The 25506-nt window shown below is 37.0% G+C and overlaps 1 protein-coding gene across 2 annotated transcripts in view; it reads left to right on the top strand.

Annotated features, from left to right (window-relative positions):
* Positions 1-25506, top strand: part of stk10 (serine/threonine kinase 10) — a 110888-nt gene that overhangs the window by 81755 nt on the left and 3627 nt on the right. The window contains exons 9-17 of one of the 2 annotated variants that reach the window (XM_043703802.1): positions 1639-2298; positions 4652-4782; positions 5171-5294; positions 6224-6403; positions 11075-11167; positions 16026-16155; positions 17384-17508; positions 19502-19690; positions 24407-24532. In XM_043703802.1, coding sequence (XP_043559737.1) covers positions 1639-2298; positions 4652-4782; positions 5171-5294; positions 6224-6403; positions 11075-11167; positions 16026-16155; positions 17384-17508; positions 19502-19690; positions 24407-24532 — 1758 coding nt within the window. The remainder of the gene's footprint in view (positions 1-1638; positions 2299-4651; positions 4783-5170; positions 5295-6223; positions 6404-11074; positions 11168-16025; positions 16156-17383; positions 17509-19501; positions 19691-24406; positions 24533-25506) is intronic. The other variant, XM_043703803.1, reaches the window with a different exon arrangement.

Here is a 25506-nt window from a genome sequence, read left to right as displayed (position 1 = left end):
TGCTGTCCCTACAAGGACAAAAGCGTGGCTCTGGAAAAGCACAGCGGGTCAGACAGCAGGAGAGTTGGCGTTTCGGTATAAGCCCTTCCTCAGGACTGCTTGCTGTGCTTTTCCAGCACCACACTTTTTGACTCTGATTTCTAGCAGTTGCAGCCCTCACTTTCTCCAAGTAAGGAGGGCGTTGTCCTTGGGCGGTCTTGAACCGCCAACCTTCCAGTTAACAGCCAAATGCACTGATCAGTTGTGCCAAGGATCCTTGTGTGACTACGGAGGAACTTTGAATATTCGGCATTCGATTATCCGGCAAAATCGCAAAGTCCTTTATGCTTGGCTAAACTGTTATCCGACATTCGATTATCCGGAATTCGATTAACCAAACGAAATACTCCCCACTTGTGTCCTTTGGATAATCGAAGTTTCTCTGTACTAAATTTAGTGTTATCATTCATCGCACCTGATATACCTTTAACTTGAGAAGTTAATTGATTTAATCAATCACTTGTAGCATTAATGTCTTAAGTGATTAACTGTAGAAATACCTGCACATTTACTTTCTGTTTAAGAGTAGAAATGCCTGCAGCATCTCCTATCCAACACCTGCATTCCGTTTTCTCCCACTCAATTGCAAAAACCTCTTGCTGAAACAACGCTTTCACTAATTTCTTATAAATGTTAGGTAAAGATTTTGGACACCATGATGGTAAGTGAATACCCAAGAAATTCAGAATGACTGGTACCAATCTTTACCTGTACTTCACGTAGCTATCCCTCCTCTCGGTCCTTATTTTCCTACAGGACACTTTGTCAGTGCAAATGGACTTGACTTCCAAGTTACAACTGCACCAAAAACTAATGCATGAATTTGTGGGAGGAGGCATCTCCCAACACCGTCAGTCTGAGCATATCAGCATTTGGTTATTTATAGAATAATACATAATAGTCATATTAATCAGTACACACACTGTTGAATTCTGCTGATAACCAGTCCAATTTGTAGACTTCCGCCTCTCTGACCAAGGGAGTAAAATATCACGACCCCTAAGGAGCCCCAGAGCAGCTCATGGTTGCATTGAACACAGTGTCCACTTCCACTCATCCTTGCTACTGACTCATTTGTGAAAGCCAGCAATACAATTCCAATAATCACCTTCATAGTTTATCTAAAGCTCAAAAACAAAAGATCAGGATACTTTTGTTCTTGTTTAGAGTTTCAGTTTATGCAGATCCTTAATCTGAATTTTGTTCTTTCAGAAGTTGTACCCATCAGGCATGTTGCCTGTAAAATATTCTGTAGAGATATTTCAACCAATCTGTTACTCCAAAAATGCACATTTACCCAGGTGCTCTTACTTTAGCAGACAAATTAAACACTGGTATTATATTTGCTCTCTCTGTAGGAGTCATCACATGGATATGGGAATTGTTTGAGGTCGGCGTCTGACTTTTGTTAAATTTTTGTTTCGTCTAAGGCCAATTACAGATGGAGAAATTCTTGTGTTGAAAGGGTTATATTTGGGGTTTTACTCGTATGACATGAAATATTGACGCAAAAATGATGTATATTATGAAACATTACTTGTCCAGACTTTATTTTTTTTTAATTTAGCTGAAATCCTGCATAAAAGTGTTGTTCTTTAGCCCCTTCAAGGTCACACACGTGGTCCCTCTGAACTGAGCCAAATCAGTCTCGAAGCAGAAAAACTTCCCAAGATCCTAGAATCATTGGAAATCAACAGTGGTTCTGAAGTTACAAAAGATCAAGCTGACAAGTCCAGTGAAGGTCTGTTGGATGAAGGTATATGCAGCGGTGACAGTGACAAGGCTGAGAGTGAGAACTCTGCTCAGACTGTGAGCTCAGACTCTGGAACTGATGATAGTAAAGTTAGCCCATGTACCAAACACAAGCCTGAAGTGGACTTGCAGACTAACGACGCAAAATCAAATGAGGGCATGAATGCTTCAGCACAAATTTCAGAACAGAATTCCATTAAACAACAACCAAGTTTGATGGACACTTCTGAGACTGTCCAGCCAACAGGCATACAGATTTCTGTTGACATTGCTGATTTGAAAAATGAAAAAGTGCTAACTGAAAATGAAAAAGGAAGTCAATCTGATAAACAAGTTACTCTGATTCCAGACTCATTGACTGTCAATGGAGCAATAGATTCTACCAACACACAATCAAGGAGAGATTCTGATTCAGGTAGCATATCTGCTTCTGGCAGCATTGATTTGAATATCTCCCTTTCAAATGATTTTTCCTTAAACAAGGAAAGTGGCTCTCTGTCAATACGGGTAAGTTTTTGTTTGTACTGACAAATTGTTTAGTTTCATTAAGAAATTCCCTTTCTTAGTGCCTTTGGTAAAAATGTATGTTTGTAAGCTTTACGGTTTTAAAAAGTACTGTTCTTCTAATAGGCCAAACACTCCCCACACATTATATTTGCCAGAGGCTTCAAAATAAATACTCTAAATGATTGTTTTTTACATATTGTCAATGATTGTAGTAGATTCCCTTCAAGCAAATGAGACTTGAGTGCTGCATAATTAGTGTTTCCTAGCCATGGCCAATATGATTGTATTTAGCCTAATATTGTACATTGGTATTGATTTAATTTTGTTGTATTTTTCATAAATACAGAAGACAAAGCATTAAATATCAGAATTTATCCTGTAGCAAAAGCAAGCGACCAAATTTATTTCCTCTTCAGCCCATGTAGATATGAATGTTCTCTCTTGCAGCTTCTGTCACCTTGTCAGTTTAAACTTAGTCGTACAGATGTATAGCTCAGAAATAGACGCTTCAGTCCAACTCGTCCATGCCAACCAGATATCCGGAATTAATCTAGTTCCATTTGCCAGCACTTGGCTCCTATCCCTCTTAAACCTTTCTTATGCATATACCCGTCCAGATGACTTTTAAATGTTGTAATTGTACTAGTCTTCTCTATTTCCTTTGGCAGCTCCTTCCATACACGCACTACTCTCTGCGTGAAAAAGTTGCCCCTTCGGTCCCTTTCAAATCTTTCCCCTCTCACCTTAAGCCTATGTCCTCTGGTTCTGGACTCCCCCATTCCAGGGAAAACACCTTGTCTATTTACCCTATCTATGCCCCTTCTGATTTTATAAACCTCTAAGGTCACCTGTCAACCTCTGATGCTCCAGGGAAAACAGCCCCAGTCTATTTAGGCCCTTCCTATATCTCAAACCCTCTGACAGTGACAACAACATTGTCAATCTTTTCTGAACCCTTGAACATTTCAACATTCTCCTGATAGGAAGATCAGAGTTGCACACACTATTCCAAAAGTGGCCTAACCAATGTCCTTGGGGGAAATGGGTACTGCAGGTGCTGTTGAGGTTAGAGTGGTGCTGGAAAAGCACAGCTGGTCAGGCAGCATCGAGGAGCAGGAAAATCAACGCTTCGGGCAAAAGCCCTTCATCAGGAACATCGAAACATCGATTTTGGATGCTGCCTGACCTGCTGTGCTTTTCCAGCACCACTCTAATCTTATCCAATGTCCTGTACAGCAGCAATATCTTTTTCCAGTCGTAGGTGTTCTATCTAAATGACCAGGAATAGTGAAGCAAAACTTCTGCCAGAGATTCTTTTAATTTCCCTGAAATGACACAATTGTTTCATTAAATTGGAAGAAGTTTTCTTGCATGTAGTGAACAGAATCCAATCTAATAGTGTTCTATTTGGAAACAGTGCCCAAACTGTTTGTGTAGTTCTACTCATTTGACCGTAATGGTTGAAGACAGATTTTTAAGTTTTTTTTATATTTGTGGATAAATATCCGTCATTAGTGCTCAGTGGAATAATGGCACAGTCAAAATAATAAATAATTGAGAAATAAGCTACATTAAAAAAAAAATTGCCCTCAATTGAAGAACCCAAAATTGTATATGACTGCAACTCCCTATCATATTCAAAAGAAACTAACTCATAACTGGATCAGAGATTCTATGCAAACTAAATGTCTCTTGCCATTTTCAGTTTTTAATAGTAATGAAGATTGCCATCAGTTTAAATGATAAATATAAAATGCACAAACTCTCAAAAATGTTTCCACAAGTTGTTCTTTCCTATGCAGTACAATCACAATGTCATAAAACATCTGACAAAAGGAGTTTGCTAATGCATAACACAAAGAACATATTGATGTCTTGCCTATGGAAGGTTTTTTTTTGTTGTAGGCATATCAGTAGTTATAAGCCTTGGGTTAAGAAATTTTGCAATGATTTGTTGACCGTGCATGTTGGAGATTAAGATATTTGCTGTTGATTTCTCTGACCTTGCAAAGTGAATAATGGCTGTGTTCAATTGTACAGGAATTTGAGTCAGTAGCTTTAGGTAAGCAAGACCATCTTGACCATAAAATTGAGAACCGTCCGTGGACATTAAAGTATAAAAACTCACTGACTTCTGGCATTGGTATTTAATGAGGCAGTGCCAGAGAACTTAAATCATAAATACCCCTCACCATAACATAGGAAAACCCAGGATTCTGTTGTGTTTAGCAAATTGCGTCAAAATGTGAAAAGTTGAAGTGACACAAACCTAGATTTTTCATGTTTGAGAGAATGCAATCAACCAGTCAAGTATGCTTTACTTTGTACAATTTATTTTTTTTTATTCCTGTAGGGTAACAAGGCAAATAACAAAACTCTGAAACGAACAAGAAAATTTGTTGTAGATGGAGTTGAAGTGAGTGTCACTACATCAAAGATTATTGGTGAGGATGAGAAGAAAGCTGAAGAAATGCGTTTCCTAAGGTATGTGAAAACCTTGTATATAATTTCTGAAGTTATTTTAATCAATTGAACAAATAGATCAGAATAACTACACAGTCTGCTTTGAATATTTTATTTCTTTCTGGAGGTTTCCTTTTGATCTGCTTGAGCAAATCTGTAATTTTTCCATAACATGTCTATTAACAGCCAATGGCCATGTTTTGTGAGCTGAAGCTGAGTAGAAAAACTATTATATAGTTTTATTTCCATACATGATTGGTTGGTATGTTTTTTTAAAAACTAAAGCTATGTTTTTGTGGCAAAGGAGAGCTGTGTAACTTGGGGGAAATAAAGCTCATGCCAAAATTATCTGTTATGTACATCATGTGAAAGCTTTGCCTGATCTTTGATTTTGTTCTTAAATTGACAGGCGACAAGAGTTGCGAGAGTTACGGTTGCTTCAGAAGGAAGAACATCGGGCTCAAACTCAACTCAATATCAAATCACAACAGCAATTAGAACAAATGCTTCGTCGGTTTGAACAGGAGACTAATGTATGATTTGTCTTCTGTTTTTAAACATTTGCTTTTTGTCATTTGTGTAATGAGACTCAAAATTGTATAGCTATTGAGTAATTGTCTTTATGGATAAATCCAACTTCCCCACAAGGATAGTTAGCCACCTGATGACAGTGATCATTTTTATGTATATAAGGCCATACATTACAGGAGTACAATTAGATCGTTCAGCCCATCATGTCTGCTCTGCCCTTCGGTTGTTGCTGATACATTCCTCTAGCCCATTCTCCTGCCATTGAGAAGAACCTATGCATCTCTGTCTTAAATACTCAATGACTTGACCTCCATAACAGTAGTGTTTTGCGGTAGTGAGTTCCACAGATTAACCACTGTCCAGCTGAAGAGATTCCACATGAAAATATAGAGGCCCACATCTATGCTTACAGCATCCTCATAGATTCTTGTCAGTATGAATTGTGAGAGTTGGGGATGAGAAGCATTGGTGGTTTTTAATGTTTGTTTAAGGCAACAGTGAAAAGTAGCAAAAGGCGATTAGAGTGCATTCTTACTTTAAAGAAATTACTTTCACATAATCCTTCCAGTGTGGAAACAGGCCATTCAGCCCAACAGGTCCACACCAACCCTCCGAACAGTAACTCACCCAGAGCCATTCCCCATCTTATTTACTCTACATTTACGCATGACTAATGCACCTAACTTACACATCCCTGAACACTACGGTGCAATTTAGCATGACTAATTTACCTAACCTTCAGAACAATTGAGAAGAATTAATTCAAGTATGATTTGTTCTAATTTTTTTGAATGGACACATCTTTAGAAATGAGTTGGGTATTAATCTTTTGATAATAAGCTGTTTCTCTTTTTATATAGTTGATGTTTTTCCAATTATGAATTTCTAACAGTGAATGTAATATGAACATATAACTGCTTTTTGTCCATAGGCAAAGAAGAAATTCTTTGATACAGAGTTAGAGAATCTAGAAAGACAGCAAAAGCAACAGATTGAAAAAATGGAACAAGATCACACAAACCGTCTACGTGATGAGGCCAAGCGTATTAAAACTGAACAAGAGAGGGAATATGCAAAATTTATTGATCACTTGAAAATCAAGAAGAAAGAGGTAAGGAATAATGTGATAAAGTACCTTTTCAAGTTTAAAGCTTGCTAGCAAGTCTGTATGCAAAGTTTATTAAAACTTGACATGCAATCTGTGCTAGCTACATGTCTATCACGTTTGTCCAAGATGATATATTTGTCGCAATTATTTAAAATGGGGTTTCTGATCTAATGGAGCGCTCTTTTCCTTCAAATTGCAAGTAATTTAATGTCCAAATGCAGACTGCATGCATAACCCATAAACATTGTACTTTGGGTTTGCATTCTTGTTTGAATGGATTGAAAATTGGATACAATCATGTACCAAAACTCCCCTCTTGGTTACTTTGGGTTTTTTTTCCACTGTTCCAACTTCCTCATGAAAAAAATCGAAGATCTTAAATGCACAGGATGTGAACTTTCCTCTCAAGATCTTAATATCTGTTTGGTCATCTATATCTGATCTTTATACCTGAAAAATGCTGTAATTTCCTTTTTTCTTAATCTAGTGACTCAAATTCTTAGTTTTGCAAAGTTACACTCGAGTTGGAGATCACACCACAACCTTTTAGGGACTTGAGTTGGTCACTTGTCATCTATCTGTAATTCTTGTATATTTCTCTTTACTTGGTATCTTATACCAAAAACATGTGGGTAACTCAAATGTTTGCCTTGTGTCTCTGGTGGTGTCTGGCTTCGGTTCTTTTAAAGTGTGCAAGAGTAGCCAGTGTGATAGTGGATGGGGAGGTGGTTGGATACGAAGAGTGTAACATTTTCAATGATTTTTCCATCATTCCCTAGTGTATCCTTTGTATCATAAGATGCCTAAACGTGTAGGTTCTGGGACATAAATGAGGTAGCTCATAGTTCCACACAAATAATCCTTCTGCATGTGCATTATGTTCAACTATTTATATCTTCTGTATGGAAGAGAATAAGAATTGAGAGCAGGAGTTGGCCATTTGGCTCCTTAAGCTTGCCCAACTATTTAATAAACTAATGACTAATCTGCCCCAGGCCTCAACTCCTCTTTTGCGCCAACACCTCACCGTCCTCAACTCCTCAATATTTCAAAACATCATCTTCTACCTCCTTAAATACTTTGCTGTGATGTGACCTCCATCTCTCTGGAGTGGAGAATTCCAGGCATTTACTACGCTCTGAGATGATGTTCCTTTCTCCCTCAAGTCTAAGTGTCCCCTTTTTTCTCCAACAATATCCCCAATTTGAGATTTTCCCTCCCACTAGAAACATCATCTCAATATCGACCTTATCAAGCCTCCTTAGAATCTTATGTTTTAATAAGATCAGTCCTCATTTTCCTAAACTCTAATGTATAAAGGCTTAACCTCTTTATCCATTATTGATAAATTAATCCCTTGCTCCCATGAATCAGCTGCGTGAAGCTCATTTGAACTGCCTCCAACGCTAATGCATCTTTTTTTAGAAGGAACCAAAACTGTGTGCACTCCACCAGGTGCAACTTTGCCAACTCTGGACTGTTGTAACAAGACTTCCCTATTTTTAAACTCCACTTTCTCGCTAGAAAGTCCAAAATTTTAATTACTTCTAAACCTGTACACAAACTTGTGTTTTGTGCACAAGAATACTCTGATCCCTCGGTTCTGGACTTTTTTTGGACTTTCTCCATTTAACTAACAGTCTGCCTTTTGATTTTTTTGACAAAAGTGAATAACCGCTACATTACCATCCATTTTCCCTACATTACCATCCATCTTCCAAAGTTTTGCCTGTTCTCTAAACCTACCTATACCTCCTTGCAGATTCCTGTCTCCTGTACCACATAGCCTTATGTTCTTTCTATCACTACATACCCCCTTTTTCACATCAGCCAGCTTGGATACATTACAATCTGTGCCATGCTCCACTTCATAATTTAGTTTGTAAATAGAGATCCCAGGACTGATTCTAGTGGTACTCCACTTGGTTTGTTGTTTCAACCTGCAAAAGACTCATTAATCCCACCTCTAGTTTGTGTGTTAACTAATGCATCATCCAGGCTAATACAAAGTCATGTAATACCCCTAGTAGAATGAGGTCGATCGTGTGCTACACAAACGCTATTACACCTTAGCGAATGCCTTCTGAAAATCCAAATACACCACATCCACCAGTTTCCTTTTATTGACGATGCTTGTTGTATCCTCAAATCTCGTAAATTTGTCAAATGTGATCCTTCTTTCACAAAGCCGTGTTAACTCTTTCTATGTTAAGCCTTTCTCAATGAAGTGCATTTAGATAGAGCTTTAGGCTTTGACGTCTTATCATTATTACTACTTATGGGTCTGATTTCTGCACACTTTTGTGTACGTTGTCTGCTCCTTACTGTCAGACTTTGATTACTGTTCAATGTATAGCACCTCTCCTCTTGTTTCTTTTTTTTAATATACTTGCCTTCACTTGAACCCTTAACCCTCTAACTGTACTTCAGTTTAAAATCTTATCTGCAGCCCTAGTGATATAATTTACCAGGATACTAGTCCTGGTGTGGTTCAAATGAAATCCATTAAAGCTGAACAGCTTTCTTTCTGCAGTTCTGATTCCAATGTCCCATGAATTGAAACCCCTCTCACATCAATCTTTGAACCACACATTTACCTCTGTTCACCCACACAAATTTGCATGTGGTTCAGATGATAATCTTGTGTGGTTCTGCTTTTTAATTTGGCCCTAAACTACTTATCCCTCAGCAGCACTATTTTCCCAGTCCTGTCTGTAGCCAGCACCTACAGCACTGTCAAAGAATTCCACAGATTAACAACCCTCTGAGAGAAGGAGTTCCTCCTCACCTGTCTAAAATAGGCATGATGTGAAGGTGTTGGACTGGGGTGGGCAAAGTTAAAAAGCACAGCACCAGGTTATAATCCAACAGTTTTATTTAGAAGTGCTGCTCCTTCATCACTAGCTACCTGAAAGCTTGGATTTAATAAACCTGGTGTTGCGATCTTTAACTTTGCCTTAAATAGGTGATCCCTTGCTTTGAGATTATTCCCTGTGGTCTTCGACTCCCATATGCAGGAAGCAAAAGAATGGTGTCCGATTCTGCACTTTGTATTGTTACCTGCAGAGAGATCAGCCTCTGTTATGATACAAAGGTATGAGGCTCTTTGGTTGTAAACTGTACTAATTAATTTATTCAGACTATGTGCAAAATTTGGAAGATAGCTATCTTTGAAATGTTTTGCTTTTGAGTTTCTTCAGTCTAAAAGCTATAAATAGAATTACATGGAATGTATGGCACTGGAACAGATAGTTTGACACAATTGATTATGGTCCTCCACGTGAATCTACTTGCGCTCTGATTTGTGTTTTACTGGGGCCTTTATTTTTCTGTTCCCTTCTTCCTTGTGTTCACGAAAATGTTCTGACAGAATTAAAATCTATCCCCATCTGACCACTCTTGAATAAAGTAGTAGTGCTGGCAGAGGAGTTTCTTTGCCCTGCAAAGGTTGTCTTACACCCATTTAACTTTTGGATTATATGAAAGGGAAGGCTGATTTGTTCTGAAATCACTTACCCACTTCTTGCCTCCAGCGTTTCTCATTTTTCTATTGCTTTGACTACTGGCTATATGTGACTGTTTTACATGTTTCTATGGAGCTGCAAATGTGCTGTACTGCATACTCTTTCCTCCTCCTTCTGCTCTCTATATAATTATGTGGAGGTGGGGACTTGATGCAATATCTCATGCTTTATTCGTTTCAACAAGTTCAAAACTGTTGATTTCATTATATTTCAGTCCATTGTTTTAACAACTTGGAAATCAACTTTGACTGTTTTTTTACTAGTTTAAACTCTGTTCTCTTGAACTGCATCAAATCTCTTCAATCAGGATCCACTGTGGGCTTTGTCTATCCATTTTGGTTTCTGATTTTGTTTTTGGAAAAATGTCCAAATATCAACTTTCACATATCATTAGACTGCTTTTCAAAAGCATGATTATTGGGAAGTTTTTCAGTCCCTAATAACATTCAGCGCCTTTTCTGTAATTGACTGAAACATGTAGTTACACTGTTCTTTAAAACGAATTGCAGTTGAACATATGAAGAAAAGCACAATTGATGCAGTCATCACTTTCTCCTAATTATTGATTATATCTTGTCAGGGAACTGTGGGGTTATAGAATACTTACTTTCTAGGAGGGTTCCAAACTTTTGAAGCATTCTTTTCTCTGCAGGACCCACGTCCAATTACATAAGAAACATTTTTGTAATCAGGGTTCCATTTTACTGCTATTTATGCCTCATAAGTTTAGCTTTGATGCAACTCAGGAACTTGATTGCTCTTGGAGGGGTGGGTTACCACCATGCATTGACCTAATTTTGCAGCACGAGAAGTGTAAGTCTATTGAGAGATTGGACAAGGTTTAGGAAACTTTCGGTTTTTTTTTTGGATTTCCTGAGTTATTGTTGAATTTATCTTCCTTTCCTTTGGGGTGCAATTCTATTCAGGTGCTTTAATTCCAATATTGACTGACCAGAATCTGAAGTACATGGACTATCATCTACAAAGCAATGGAAAATCAAAATAAATTTTGCAACTTATTTTACTTAACCACAAGTAAATAACATTCATGCATAGCTTGGGCATTCTTGTTCATGATCCTGAAATCTCTGCATTTAATGCAGATTATTAGATTAACTGTTTAAATATGTACTTTCTTGTTGTACATTAGGTAAAGAGTGAAGTTGAAAAACTTCCCAGAAACCAACGCAGAGACAGCATGAAACAAAAAATGGGAGAATTTGCACAGAAGAAACAAACACAGGTAGCAGCAGTAAATAGTAACATTGGATTAGAAAGGCCTAAAATTGAATAAGTAAGCTGCTTCCAGTCATTCTCGAGTTGAATTGGCTAAAACCCATTGGACTCTTCCACTTCCTTGTCCTAGCTGCTGTTCAAAACTCTTAATTTGCTTTCCTTTATTCCATTTATTAAAGAAAAATTATCTGGCAATTAAATCTGCAGTTCTAACTATGCGACAGACTTGGATGTTCTTTCCCAAATTACTCTTCCTTCAGTACAAAAACAAATTGTCTCGTTGTCGCAAACGTGAAAGAATGATCTCCCTCCCTGTTTCAAATATCCTGGGATTTTTTTTTTCTGAAGGAACCAAAATTACCTTTCCATAGGTTAAGTTTGGTTCTTACCCAACTTTCATTGTTGAAGTTTGGATAGGTTTGAAATTGTGATTCAGTTCTTGATCCAGTGAAGCATCCTATAAAGACATCTCCCTTTTACTTTGGTCAAATAGAAGACCTGGACTTAGTACAAATTCTAGATAGATCAGAACCAACCCTTAATGGGAACACTGGAATATTGGATTCTTGGCTTAGAGAACAGAACTGAATTATGCTCTTTTATAATCCACTAGTTTAAGCTTTGTGTGGGATTCGTGTTTTGTTGCATTAACAACAGCAATATTGGTATCTGCAGGCAGGGTGTTAAGTGTTTGACTGCTGTGCCAATTATACAGCTGATAAAACAATTAGCTTTGGAGAAACTGTCCTGTACAAGTCTGCTTTGAGGATCATTTATCTGTGTACACTTGAATGTTTAATTGTATTTGAAGAACTGATGTATTGCAGATGCATTTCTACAATGGACAACCTTCTGTTTGGAGGTATGTTTAAAAATTATCCAGTAATCTTTAAATGGGTAAACAATCATTTATCCAATTAATTTCATTATCTTGGAGTGGGACTGGAATTTCAAGTCATTTAATGGAGCAGACAAGTGTATTTCTGTGTAGTTAAACACATTTCACAACAAGAATCCATATATGGTCTGAAAAGGTTTGAAACATCATATGTATTCTGAAGGCAGTGAACATCGCATTTTCAAAAGTATTGGAGGAATGAGAGTGATGAAAATGATTATGGATGCTGTACACTAAGGTTAGATGAAACATCCTATTTCCTTGAAAATGTGTTAATTGTTTGGGAGGTATAACTTGTAGATATTAACATTAATATTAGGATCCTGTCCCTAATTTACTGATCGTTTCTGTATTTTTCAATGATTTTTCATTTTCTGAGGAAGAGCATTAACTTTTGTTTTGAAAGGGTGTTTTTCTATGGAGGGATAATGGTGTTGAAATACTAACTCCAGACACACAATCAGAATCTACTTATAAACTGTGAATTTAAGTTCAAGAAAACTGATCATTTGAACTGTCAACTGAGAAAAAGACCAAAAGGTCCCAGACTGTCATTTTAAAAACTTTTCTCCTGCACTAATGTCTTGGAGAGCAGGGAATTTGTTTCCCAATTCACTCCAGTGCTGTTTTGGTTGACTCTTAATGCCTTATGTTTTTATATTTCACTAATTCAATTAAGGAAGGAAGCAACCAAGACAACATTATCCGTATGCCAACAGCAGATACCAGTTGCTTTATTTCAACACTTTCTTGGCAACGTTTATAACTTTACATTCTTTAAAATTTTAAAGCAAACTCCATTACCCTGTGAGATATTAAATGTTTCAAGATTATTTCAGAGCTAGCAACAGTCTCCGACTGAGCTAGTGTGGGAGCCAGCTTTCTTTCCAAGGAGCGTGGTTAATCTTAAATCTGCTGTCTTCAGATAATCATAATCAATGGCTTCCAAGCACATTACAAGACAATCAATGGACTGCACAGTCTCTGCTGTCAAATCTTGCTGTTTCTTCCTTTCCAGGTTTTACTTTATCTTCTTGAATAGGCCTTAAGGGTTTCCATAACTATATTCAGATTTTTTTTCTATTTCTGTTCTTGATAATGTGGTTATGGTTCATCTTGTTTTTGCATGATGGGGACAAGCTCTACATATTCATACTGGAAGGTAACTGATACATGGGTGGATGCTACTCTCTCTCATTTGGGTGTACTGAGTGGAGCTTCACCTCAAGGCTTGTACCTTTTTGCTTTCTTTGGGTGAAGGTGTTGATAAAACTAAACTTTTATATATTTCTTCTTTGTATTTTCAACCAGCTTTCTTTTCCAATACCTTTTACCTGGAGCCTGCCCTCCTAACATAGGTGTATGCTGAAATTGGCAATCTGCCCCATATTTAAATAAACAATCTCAGATCTATTGAGATTGTTAGTAAGCAAATTTACGCCAATAATACACCCTACATGTCACAGTTGCCCACTTATTAGTCTTTAAAAGGGAAGGGCTACTGTCTGTTGTGGGCATAACCTTTTATCATAAGAGATACCAACACTTCACCACCCTGCCAGGTGTATCCATCTTCCTTCCATTCTTATCTACCTGCTTCCCAAACACTCCTCCCTTGAGTTGCCCAATTTTGCTGATTTAATTCACTGCCCCCACCTGGGCATTCTCCCAATTGGCTGAAGTATTATCCTGAAATTCCCTAGACTTATGAACATGTTTAGAAGATGAGTACTTGCCTGTGCCACTTTTGATCAAGGAGATTCACCCATAACTGATTCCAAGATGCATCTGCAGAAAGTCTCTGCCAATCATTTACCTAACTTCCCCATTACCCACCTGACAATTCTCATGAGTACTTGCCTGTACACCAGTGATGTGCTGGTCCAGACTTGCCTATCAAAATCTAAGTGTAGCAAGACTTAATCACTATATCAGCACAACTGCCAAATTAGCCCCATTGTCAGATATGAGGCTTATTTCCTCTTTCTTTGGAAAGTTTCATAATTATCAAATATTTTTATTTCCATCGATGTAAAGAAGCTTATTTGGTGAATAGAAAATACAATATTTTTTTTTCTGTTTAAAAGCTGGTCCAATTCAGCAGTAAATTTTAATGATTGTGTGGAACCACAAGAGCTATTTGCAGGTACTATTCAAAAAATGTTTTCTCAAAATTCATATCTGGAATTCCTGAATTAGTTACACTTACGGAGAATCAACAAAAGGAAGATTTTTTAAATTTTTTTTTTAGAAAATTACTAATTTAGCCATTACAGGTTGTTCTGCCACAACACATGTTTTGTTAACACAAATTCTCTGTAATGCAATTGATGAATTGGGGACGCTGCTTCTAAAGCACAAACTTTTAAAACGTGTGGCTGTAAAGCGATTACATTGCCAACGTTTTAAGTGCTGTTTCTAAAGAGAGATTTTTCTATTACTCAAGAATGCAACATCGCATCACAGAAGACCTGTGCTTTAAGCCTCTGTTCAGTTATCCACAATCGAAAATTTAATCAGCAAGGTAGTATTCCTAAATACGTGCTCATTTTATGCCATTTTTTTAAATATTTGGGGTATAGGCAAATAAGTTCTGTAAGAAATTTTGAACATAATTTTCTAGCTGGAAAGATTGGAGCAGAAATAAGATGACATTTTGCGATAAATTCTTAAAGCAATTCTGACCATTGAGTTAATTATTATGTGAATATTTCCTTAATTATTGAACTTGATGAATTACCATGTTATGACCCACTGAAGTCTTGCTATGTTTGTGGTGTGTTTATATCCTGTGTAGCAATAATATTTTGGCTGCCAAGTAATATTTTTGCAAATTTAGTGCCTTTAGATCATTTATAAGGTAAGATATTGAATGACTGCTGTCCACGGAGCTCATCAAACTCATTTCCTCTGAATACCATGTACTGTTTATCCTTGTGGACCACATCCAACCAACCAAACAAATTGGTAGAGCAATGGGTAAATATCCCAAGTTGTTAAACTTTCATCTCTGAAGTGTAATGAACAAAAATCTTCGAAGTGTTTGTTTTGGCGAGTGCCATCACTAAATGAATTATGTTCTTTGCAAAATTTGATTAATTGCCTCGATCTTGTCCTTCAATTCCATTCTTAGAAGAAATTCTGGGCAAATGAGTTCGAGTTGACAGTACTTAGTTATTTTAAAAACTTGAATCATCCTCAGTTATTTTCTGTTTTCACTCCCTATTTAATTTTTTGATGTGCCAACGTCATAGTAACCCTTGTTGTGAATAAATCTAATGTTCATTAGATCCATTCCTCCATCGTACATTGGAATAAAAATAGTATTATGTGAATTGTTTAACATTGAATTTGAATATTGACCTCATTTAGCTATTGTTTGCATTTAATGATTGGGGATCCAAGACCAAAAACTTTCAGGCTCTTGCTAATGCCCATGTCTCTATATCCCTCTACTGCCTAATATTTGCAAATGAATATTTCAGTCCAATTTTTGTTTTCTTGTGTCTTTCGCTGCTGTTGTTTTATTTAAGCAACATTTCAAATTATTTGCTCTGATTTAGTTTAAATATGCAAAAATTCCTTTTGTTAAACGTTTGTGCAGTTCTTGGAAAAGAGTGATTATGATACAATGTCTTGGGTCTTCAGCATAAGTGATGATGGAGTTTTTCATGATTCCTTTTTAATGACCATATCTACCTTGCTTGTTCAAAGTAACTATTCACATCAGCTGCCATTTGCTGTTTTTGTTCCAGGATGTTGATATGTCATTACTAGGAAGCTGATGGCAATAATAAAAGTAGACCTTGAAGATTTAAGGCACAGGAATTTCAACTGGTGCATTGTTAATTACTTTACAAAACAATGAGCTTCATAATGAGATGAGATAAAGACTACATAATGTAATTACCAGTGGCTCATTTAGATGGCTATTTAACTTCACTAAAACATTTGTACAACTGTTTAGGAGCATGAGTTTCAATCAAAACAGCACCAAGAGCTGGATATGGCACTGAAAAAAATAATCACACAGAACAAAAAGGAAATTTCTGACCAGGAAAGGGTGTGCCTTACAAAGAAGCAGCAGCTAATGAGAGGTATGAGACTTTCTTGGAATCATGATTTGAATTTGATGTTATGGAATTTGTGAATGAAAATATTATGGTTGGTGAGAATACTAAATACACGGCAATAAATGCCTTAAATGTCCATACTGAGCAATATGTGTGTAAAGATTAGTCATGCTGGACTCCTTTTCGAAATATACTGGGTCTACAGACAATTACATGGAAACTTACAACTCAGTTGCTGTTAATGACTTAATAAAGTTATCAATTGAGTGACTAAAGCAATTCAGACCAGAACCATCTCTGGTTCAATCTCCAAACTCTAGGTATCATTCATGTTTTGATTGCACTGCCCCTTTGTGTCATCAAAAGTGCAGTTACACTACTGCTGAATTCATATTGCAACACAGGTTGTGAAATTGAATTCAGGATATTGGGTTAACATAACTTGCTGGATTATTATAAAACCTTCACAAGAGAATTTGCTATCCGTCAAGCCTGTAATTGTCTCAGTCCCACATGAGAGACCCAATTTTAATCCTCCATATTTTACCAAAATATAGCTTCCAAGGTCTTTAAAATATTGGTTAAATATTGGAGGCTGTACTCGTCCACCCTTCAGTCACTCGCACCTTAGTTCAATGAATACATTTTGGTTAGTGTGTGCAACACTTACTACAGGCAGACAAATGCTTAATTGTGCACAAACCTGATAATGATTTTTATTTAGACTCCAACTTTGTTAACTTGTGAATCTCCTCTGAATACACCCCACTCATGCCAATTCCCCTAGCAGTCAGGACCACACTGTTAATTGCTAATGTATTTGATCCCAGTATCACCCTGGCAATAGTGGTCAAACCAGGCATTTGCATTATTGGCACTCTGCCTACCTGATCCACACAATGTTAAAACTGATGCACTAAAGTAGTTTGGAAAGTCAGGTGAATTAGCGATGTGTAATAAATGTAGCTTTGTTCGTGCTTCCAAATGTCAAGATATATTTTAAACATCAAGCTCATTGTCCATGCTACTTCATGAATTTTGATCAGTTTTGGTTTTCAGCAAAGTTTTGGAAGATTCCTGCTGCCTGTTGAACTGAGCCAAAGGGATGAATCAACCTGCATAAACATGTTCTTAGACCATCTTAATTACATTAGAACCAGAATATGTGTTACTGATATCAGTCTGAAAGAAAATATATACTACACTGGATTCATTGAGTTCAGCTTCTGAACCTGTTTATTTCACTGTGCAGATAGGGAGGCTGCTCTCTGGGAGATGGAAGAGCACCATCTGCAGGAGAAACATCAGTTCCTCAAGCAGCAGTTAAAGGATCAATACTTCCTGCAAAGGCAACAGTTGCTGAAGAAACATGAAAAGGTAAAAGAAAAGGAGCTGGCACAATATCGAAAAAGCATGTCAGACCCTAAAGGACTGAATTAATGCCTGTGATCAATGAATTTTTACTAGTCTTCAGCCTATATGGAAGAGTCTTTGTTTAATCAACTTTCCCTTTCTAAAAATGTTCCATTGAATCTATGACAAAATGAGGCCATTCAGCCCATGCCAGTTTTTATACTCCATTGAAGCTACCTTCAATCTTTTTCTTCCAAGTCTGCCCATAGCAACCATTTATTCTACTCTTCCCCAAGAGCTTATCTATCTTCCCTTCAGATGCTTTTATGCTGTTCACATCATCCAGTCCTTATCATGGGAGGCTCAATTTTTGTCACGCTTCGGGTAAAGAGTGTTCTTCTTAGTGAATCCTTGCTGATAATTTTATATTGATGGCCTCTTGTTACATTCTTTCTCACAGGAGGGAACATTTACTTTCGAACCACTCTGTAAAACCCAATTTCGGGTGACCCTTCAGCTATTTCCTGATGTGTATACCCATAAATGGCAATAATAATGACGAAATTTTCAGGAAAGGAACTGGTGCTGAACTGCCTGTATAATAATCTAGCATTAATCGAGTATTTTTTTTAAACCAAAAGAAAGCTGATAGTGGAGCAAATAAACATGGACTGAATTCCAATTTGAGCAGTTGATTGTAACACCAGATTAGTGAAAGCTATTTCTTTGATCTGATTTAACCCCACTTAATAAAATCATTGCTAGCTCCTGACTTGAAAATGGCATGCATTTAGTTCCTGAAATTAGCATTTCCAGTTCCTGAATACCACTTAGAAATGGAAATCTACAGTATAATTCACCTGTGAATGGGAGGAGTTTTTGCATGAAAGTATGAATTTTAGCTGGATTACTTTGTTCAGAGATTCCAAACCATAAAGTAGCATTTTTTCTGTATATTTCAAATTAATACCTATAATATTCAATAGCACTAATTTATAGAAAGGATTGCCGTGTAAGAGAACATCTTCCACCCATTGAAAGATATGTTCAAAATATCCCTTAGAGACTTAGTATACTTGGCTTAGTCATTCTGCTTTTGAATTTGTTTTGTTCTATTATGACAAATAGTATCCTTTTTATAGTATCCAGTTTTGTAACCATCAATCCATTTTCAATAGACGTAATGTTTGTGTAATACTTAGATGTAAATATTATTTACAGTTACACAAATTAGTGTCTCTATTTTACAAATTCTACAATGGTAATGTTAGAAATGAATACATTGGTCTTGTTATTAGTAGGATTTTATGTTTACAAGATATCATTTAGATCAAAATGACTTTCAGTACATTCATTGGCATACCTGCCACCAGCATGTATAATCAGAGAACTTTTAATTGGCTAAATGATGTAGTGTTGTATCCCTCTGCTTATTTATCTGTCCTGGTTTCTGGATCAGAACAGGCAATTGGTCAGAGTCATAATCGCAACTGAAGGCTTACTTGGATATGAGTCCTACAAGGAACACTATCAGGGCGAGAAACACTTCAGTTTACACTATAATAAAATGCATAACAATGGAGCTCCAAATGGCCTTACTGGTCCAAGGTTGAGAAGCAAAAAGCATTATCCAACTCAGTGTAACTAGCTGTAAGACTTGCTGTAAGATTCTGCAGTAAAGACATGATCAATTTTAGCAGTGAAGCCGTTTTTTGGTTGGTTAATTTACTGCAGATTTGGGTTTGAATCCTTTGGTGAAGAGGAGCCATTGAATGAAATCCTGGAATCTCAGTATAGAGTAGTGCGTTAGGATGGATTTGGCATCTGGAGAACAAAAGGGACAATATACAGTTGGTGATGCAGGGCAGGAGAACAGACTTGGGAGAAAATGGATTTATCTTTACTCATACAATCAATGGTGTATTTGACATGAATTTGACATGAATTGCAGTGAATTTTAGCAAATTTGCATGTTACCTACATGCTTTCTCCTTTTGTTTATTTTATATGGCCAAAGGAGTTGGAGCAAATGCAGCGTTACAATCAGCGAATGATTGAGCAGCTAAAGATCAGACAGCAGCAGGAAAAGAACAGACTTCCCAAGATCCAAAGAAGCGATGGGAAGACCAGAATGGTTATGTACAAGAAGAGTCTGCGCATTAACTCTACTGGGAGTCACACAGAAGACAGAGAAAAAATAAAGCAGGTATAACCTAATCTCCATTATCGCAAGGTTTGTGAAGGTTTGTAGCTCAGGTTGAGGTTTAGGGTGTAGGTTTGCTCGCTGAGATTATATCTTCTATCTTAAGATATAAATAGAAAGCAGGCAACAGCAGCTTCGCTTCACTTGGAAGTCGCCACTGATGATACCTAGCCAGGTAATGAAACGTCTGGATATCAAACCTACAGCTCAGCGAGCAAACCTACACCCTAAATCTCCATTATTGCAATAGGTGCTGCTTTCTGACTTTCGACAAGCTATCAATACAGACACCCACAAGGCAAAAAATAGCAAAAACGTGCATAACTTTCCAAGACAGATGTATTCCTTTTTAAAATAATGGAAAATTTGATAGGCAGCTTGCTGGCAGGGGAGTGTGGTTTCAAATGGCGGAACGCTTAGCTATGACAGATGCCCTAGCAGGATGTTATCTCAATTGATCCTGGATTGGTTTGGAGTTTGCTGGGGAACTCCAGAGGAGGCCACAAGATCGAGTATATCTGATTCTGAGCGAGGAGGAAGCCATAAATCCTTGAGGCTGGAAGTCTTTCATTATGGCAAGCATAGGTGGGGGCAGGAGGAACCATTTCTGTTCCACCTGGCCATCAATCGGGGTCTTTTCCCCTCAATTTTCTCACTCTGCTGCAGCTACCAACTTTCCAGAGCCTAGATTATGTAGCCAATCACTTCAAAACCTTTCCTTTAGAGGCATGCAGCTGAAAACGTGTTGCTGGAAAAGCGCAGCAGGTCAGGCAGCATCCAAGGAGCTGGAGAATCGACGTTTCGGGCATGAGCTCATGCCCGAAACGTCGATTCTCCTGCTCCTTGGATGCTGCCTGACCTGCTGCGCTTTTCCAGCAACACGTTTTCAGCTCTGATCTCCAGCATCTGCAGTCCTCACTTTTTTCTTTAGAGGCCTGCACAAATGTTTTCTAGTGTCATTTCTGCCTCACTTCACGAGTGTTACAGTCTGATCTGTAATTTATAGACAAGACCTAGATACCTCACTTTTTTTAAAATCTACTTGTTGGTTTCCTTTAATATCTTGAAAGCTTGAAAATATCTTGTAACATTCCAGGTACTCTTGCTGGCTGAGTCTGATCAGCTAAAAATATTGGCTTTATTATTTGAAAACTATTTATTTGAAAGGGAAATAATTGATCAGACATCATTGTGGATGTAATAAGAAACACTGATAAAGGGAGCTGGTGGATTTATTGTATTTAGATTTCCAGAAGGCATTTTACAACCTATCATGACAAAATTAAATACATAAGAATTCATTAGCAAGGATTGTGAATTTGGAAGAAGGTGGCAGTTATTTTCAGGTTGGTGTAATGTAACAAGTGGCGTGCCACAGAATTGGTGTTGGGACCTCAGTTATTTACAGTCCACATTCATGATTATATAAATAATTAAGCTGAAAGAACTAAATGTACAATTGCTAAATTTGCAGCTGATACAAAGATTGGCCATAAAATAAGTTATGAAGAGGACTTGAAGTGTTACAAAGGGATAAAGAGGTTAAATGAGAGGACCCAAGGGCTTTGGGGAAAGATAGGAAAGTGGATCTGAGGATTATTGAATCAGCCATGATCTCATTGAATAGTGAAGCAGACTCAATTGGCCAAATGGCCTATTTCTGCTACTGTGTTCTTTGGATGATGGTAAGTTGGACAAGATAAGCAAATATCCATGACAGTGAATGCAAATAATGACACTTTTATGTAGGGAGAGACTAAAATTAGGGAATACAAATTTAAAAATTAGGAGTCTCCCATTTAAGATGCAGATAGGGACATTTTTCGAAGTGATCTCTGGAGAGCATTGGTCACAGATTCACTAAATATTTTTAAGGCAGAGGTAGGTATATGTCTTGACTAAAAAGGGAGTCCGAAGGTAAAGGAGATGGGCAGGAAAGTGGATTTGATGCCAGTACGACTTTTGGGATGCACTTTCATTGTAAGACCTATGTCACTTACAATTAAAGATTAAGTTGGAGTGTCAACCTAAAGTTTAACTAGTTCCTGACAAGACCCATGACACAATTTATTAAGTTTATCAGAACAAATATAAAAGAAATGATACTTAATAAAAAGAGTAGTTTTCAACCTATTCAGGTTGGAGTGCCAGTTTGGAACACTGTTAAGTTGGGCACACATCCCTTGTTCTGTTGATTTGAATATCTCCTATGTATGATCTTTCATGTACAGTGGGTCCCTAAAACCATCGCTTGCTGTCTGTGCTCGGAACGATCCTGAGTTCCAACAGGCTTATTATAATTAATGATCATCTTGGATTTGCTCAACAATCTATCCCAATTCTTGATTTCTTTAAAAGTAATATTCATTTTAGTGATTTCATTCCTACTGTCGTCTTGGTTCATTCTTTGATATGGCAATCACTTTTGTAAGGTTATTCCTTTTATGACAGCTTGTCCTTAGTTTACAGTTATGAAGAGAGGCTGATATGCTCAGGGTGTTTTCTTCAGAACAGCGAAAGTCTAGGAGGATAGAGGTATATAAGGTTGAGGGGCATGGGCATGGTGAATAGAAATTAGCTGTTCATCATAGTCAAAGGATCAATAACAATGGGGCAGAATTTTAAAATGAAAACCAGATTTAGAGAGAAATTGAAGAAAAATGCTTTCACCCAAGAATGGTAGGCGTCTGGAATGAACTATCTGGGACGGTTGTTGAGGTGGGAGCCCTCAATCTTAAAAAGTACTTGGATGAGCACTTGAGATTTCATAACATTAAAAGGTGTGGGTAAGTGGGACATGTAGGTATACTTTTGGCGATGTAGATTTGATGGGCAGAAATGCCTCTTCTACACTGTATGATTCTACAATTTACCAATTCCTTAAATTTTTACCAACATAACATGGCCTTATTGAGGTAATGTATTAATCTGTCTAGGGCATGTTATGTCACCACCTCGTGATGAGCTATCTTCCTAAATATCCTAATTAAAGTATTTTAAAATAACTAAGTTAGTATAGAACCTAAATCCAAAGTAATGTATACATTTGTACAGGTACAGCCATAAGTCTGTTACGAAGTTACAAAACTCAACTTTTTAAAACACAGTGCTGTACTTGAGTAAAAGCTGTCCTCTTCAAAAAGTCATTTTTTAGCCCAAGTTTTTACATTTAGCCTGAGCTATTAAACAGCAACAAAATATAAACCTTGTTTTTGACCAAACAATATGGTGTTCTTCTCACAAAATATTTACGACTAACTACACAAACAATATAATTTAGTTCCTCACTTGCTTACTCTATTAAAAGTTAACGATTGATAAAAATTACTCAATCCTACACCACAATTTGAACAGCTGCGGTTTTACTGAATGGCAGAACAGTCTTGAAGGACGATGGGTCTGCTCCAAATTTTTGTCCCAGTGAATGAGTGAAAATTAACCAAAATAAGTCCCCAGATTGATATGTTTTTTTATTTTTGTTCGAGAAACAATTAAACAAGAAACAGGAATAGGCCATTCAGCCTGTCCGGTCTGCTCCACCATTTGGCTGATCCTGTATTTTAGTGCCACTCACTCTCCATAGTTCTTGATGCCTTTAAAATCTGAAAAATTATTGATCTTTTTCTTGAAAATATTCTGACCTGGCATCCACAACCTTCTCTTGTCGTGAAGTTCACAGGTTGACCACCCTCCGAGTGAACAAATGGTTATTCACCTTAGGCCTAAATGGACTACTCTATTTCTTGAGACTGATTCCTAGTTCTAGACTCCGAAACCAGAGAAAACATCTTCCAGCATCCAGTCTGTGTAGACAGTCCTGTTAGATGTTTGTACTTTTCAATCAAATACCGGCCCTGTTAACCTCCCCTTCTCCTCCCCTCAAAACACCCAACAGCACCATAAACTGTTAGGCAGTTCCATGGTATCAGCCTGGTGAACATTCACTGCACTTTCTCTGTGGCAAGTATATTTTCTCTTACATAGAGACACCAAAAACTGCATGCAGAACTCCAGGTGTGGTTTTACTATAACTGCAATAAGACGTCCCAGCCTCTGAACTGAAACTTACATTTGCAGGTGCAGCTGTGAAAGTGTAAACCAGCTTGTCAGAAGAGCAATCTACAGACTGTGAAACTACTTTTTTAAAAAACAAACTATGCTCCATTCTTTTGAGCTTGCAACTGAAACTTATTAATTAAAAGGTAGGACTACAAGAAAGAAAACTAATCAGGCATTTGTAGAATTTTACAAGAGAATTACAATGTTGTAGGATTAGAGGTTTTGGTCACTGAAGTTAGAAAAATTCAAGAATTTTCTTTGTAGTTTGTTTTTGGGTGGATAGAAGGGTAAAAGATTCCAGGTTATTCATGACTTCAGTTTGACAATCTAACATATTGATATGGGTCAGCAAGTGCAACTCTTCCAAATTCTCCATACACCGTAGCAATCTGTCTCTCTCTTTATTTCTTAATTCAGTAATGAATGGTGTTCACATTCCAAAAATGTCTGTGGTGTACGGAAAATGCAAGGAATTCAGGTGTCCCAACAAAGCTAAGTAATCAACTGGTACTTCCATTTTCTGGACATCATGCTGTCAGTAGCTCATATTCAGCCTGTCAAGTCTGCTCCATCATTTGACTGACCCTCTATTTTAGTGCCATGGTATATTTGTGTAACTTGTTTTTTTGTTTTATGCCATGCTGTTATTTATCAAAACAGTTTGGACTGCAGGAAGAGAAGAGGCAAAAGATGGAAAAGCAAAATCAACAATTAAAACATGAAACCCAAATGAAAGACATGCTACATACATGTGACAATAATATCCAGGAACTCCAGCAGCTACAGGTAATGGAAATAGCATTTGTTGCATGACTTTTGGTACAATTATCAGTTTTTTGTATAAAGAACATTGTAACATGAAATAAAACAAAATTCTAGAAATACCTAGCAGGTCTGGCAGCATTTGAGAGAGAATCAATGTTAATGTTTCAGATCAATGAGTTTTCATCAATCTCCTGGTTGTTTGATTTTGCTGTTTCAGGAGAAAGTAGAATGTTTAGTTTCTGCAGTGACTATAAAATGCTCATTCATCCTGATAAAGTGCTAACTTTATACAAAAATTAGTTCTAATGGCTATCATTGTCATCTGCTTTAAGTGCAACTTTTAAAACAAAATCAGTTTTATTCCTAATGTTAACCTGTTGCCTTGGGTGAGTTTGGTAATTTTTTTTAAATGATTTTGTAAATTTTTTAAAAAGCCTTCTTGAGACAAAAATGGTACTCAAAGCAATCTAAATAAATAAGCAAATGGCTGAACTAAAAGAATTAAACAGCAAAAAAATGTGCTGTAATGGCAATGAAGTCTGTAGTCAAAACTGAACCTGCTGTAGTTTCTATTTAATGATTCATGCAGGTGGCCCTGTAAAGATTTTATCTGAATCACAAATTAAACACACACCTAATGTAAACATTTGAGATTGTCTTGTGTGTTACTAATTTTTAGGGCGACTATGTACAGATCTCAGTAGGACTTGGCAGTAACTCCCCCACCAAATATTAACACAATCTAATTCTAAACAAATATGGCTAACATTTTGATATTAATGAATAGTTTTTCCTTGAATCAATTATTTTGTCATTGCCTTTGTATCCTTTGAATTATACAGTTTAGCCCTAAAGATGCTAAATAGAATGGCATGTGCTGCATATATTTGCTTTACTTTCAACTATCAGTAGTAAATTGTCAATAGCTGAGAGTGGAATCATGTGTAAAACTATTTAATGGTATTTCAGAAATGTAAATAGCTTTGCGACAAATG

The sequence above is a fragment of the Chiloscyllium plagiosum genome, chromosome 14, assembly GCF_004010195.1.
Source record: "Chiloscyllium plagiosum isolate BGI_BamShark_2017 chromosome 14, ASM401019v2, whole genome shotgun sequence".
NCBI classification, from domain to species: domain Eukaryota; kingdom Metazoa; phylum Chordata; class Chondrichthyes; order Orectolobiformes; family Hemiscylliidae; genus Chiloscyllium; species Chiloscyllium plagiosum.
The sequence above is the reverse complement of the archived record's forward strand: the minus strand, read 5'-3'. Positions and strand labels throughout refer to the sequence as shown.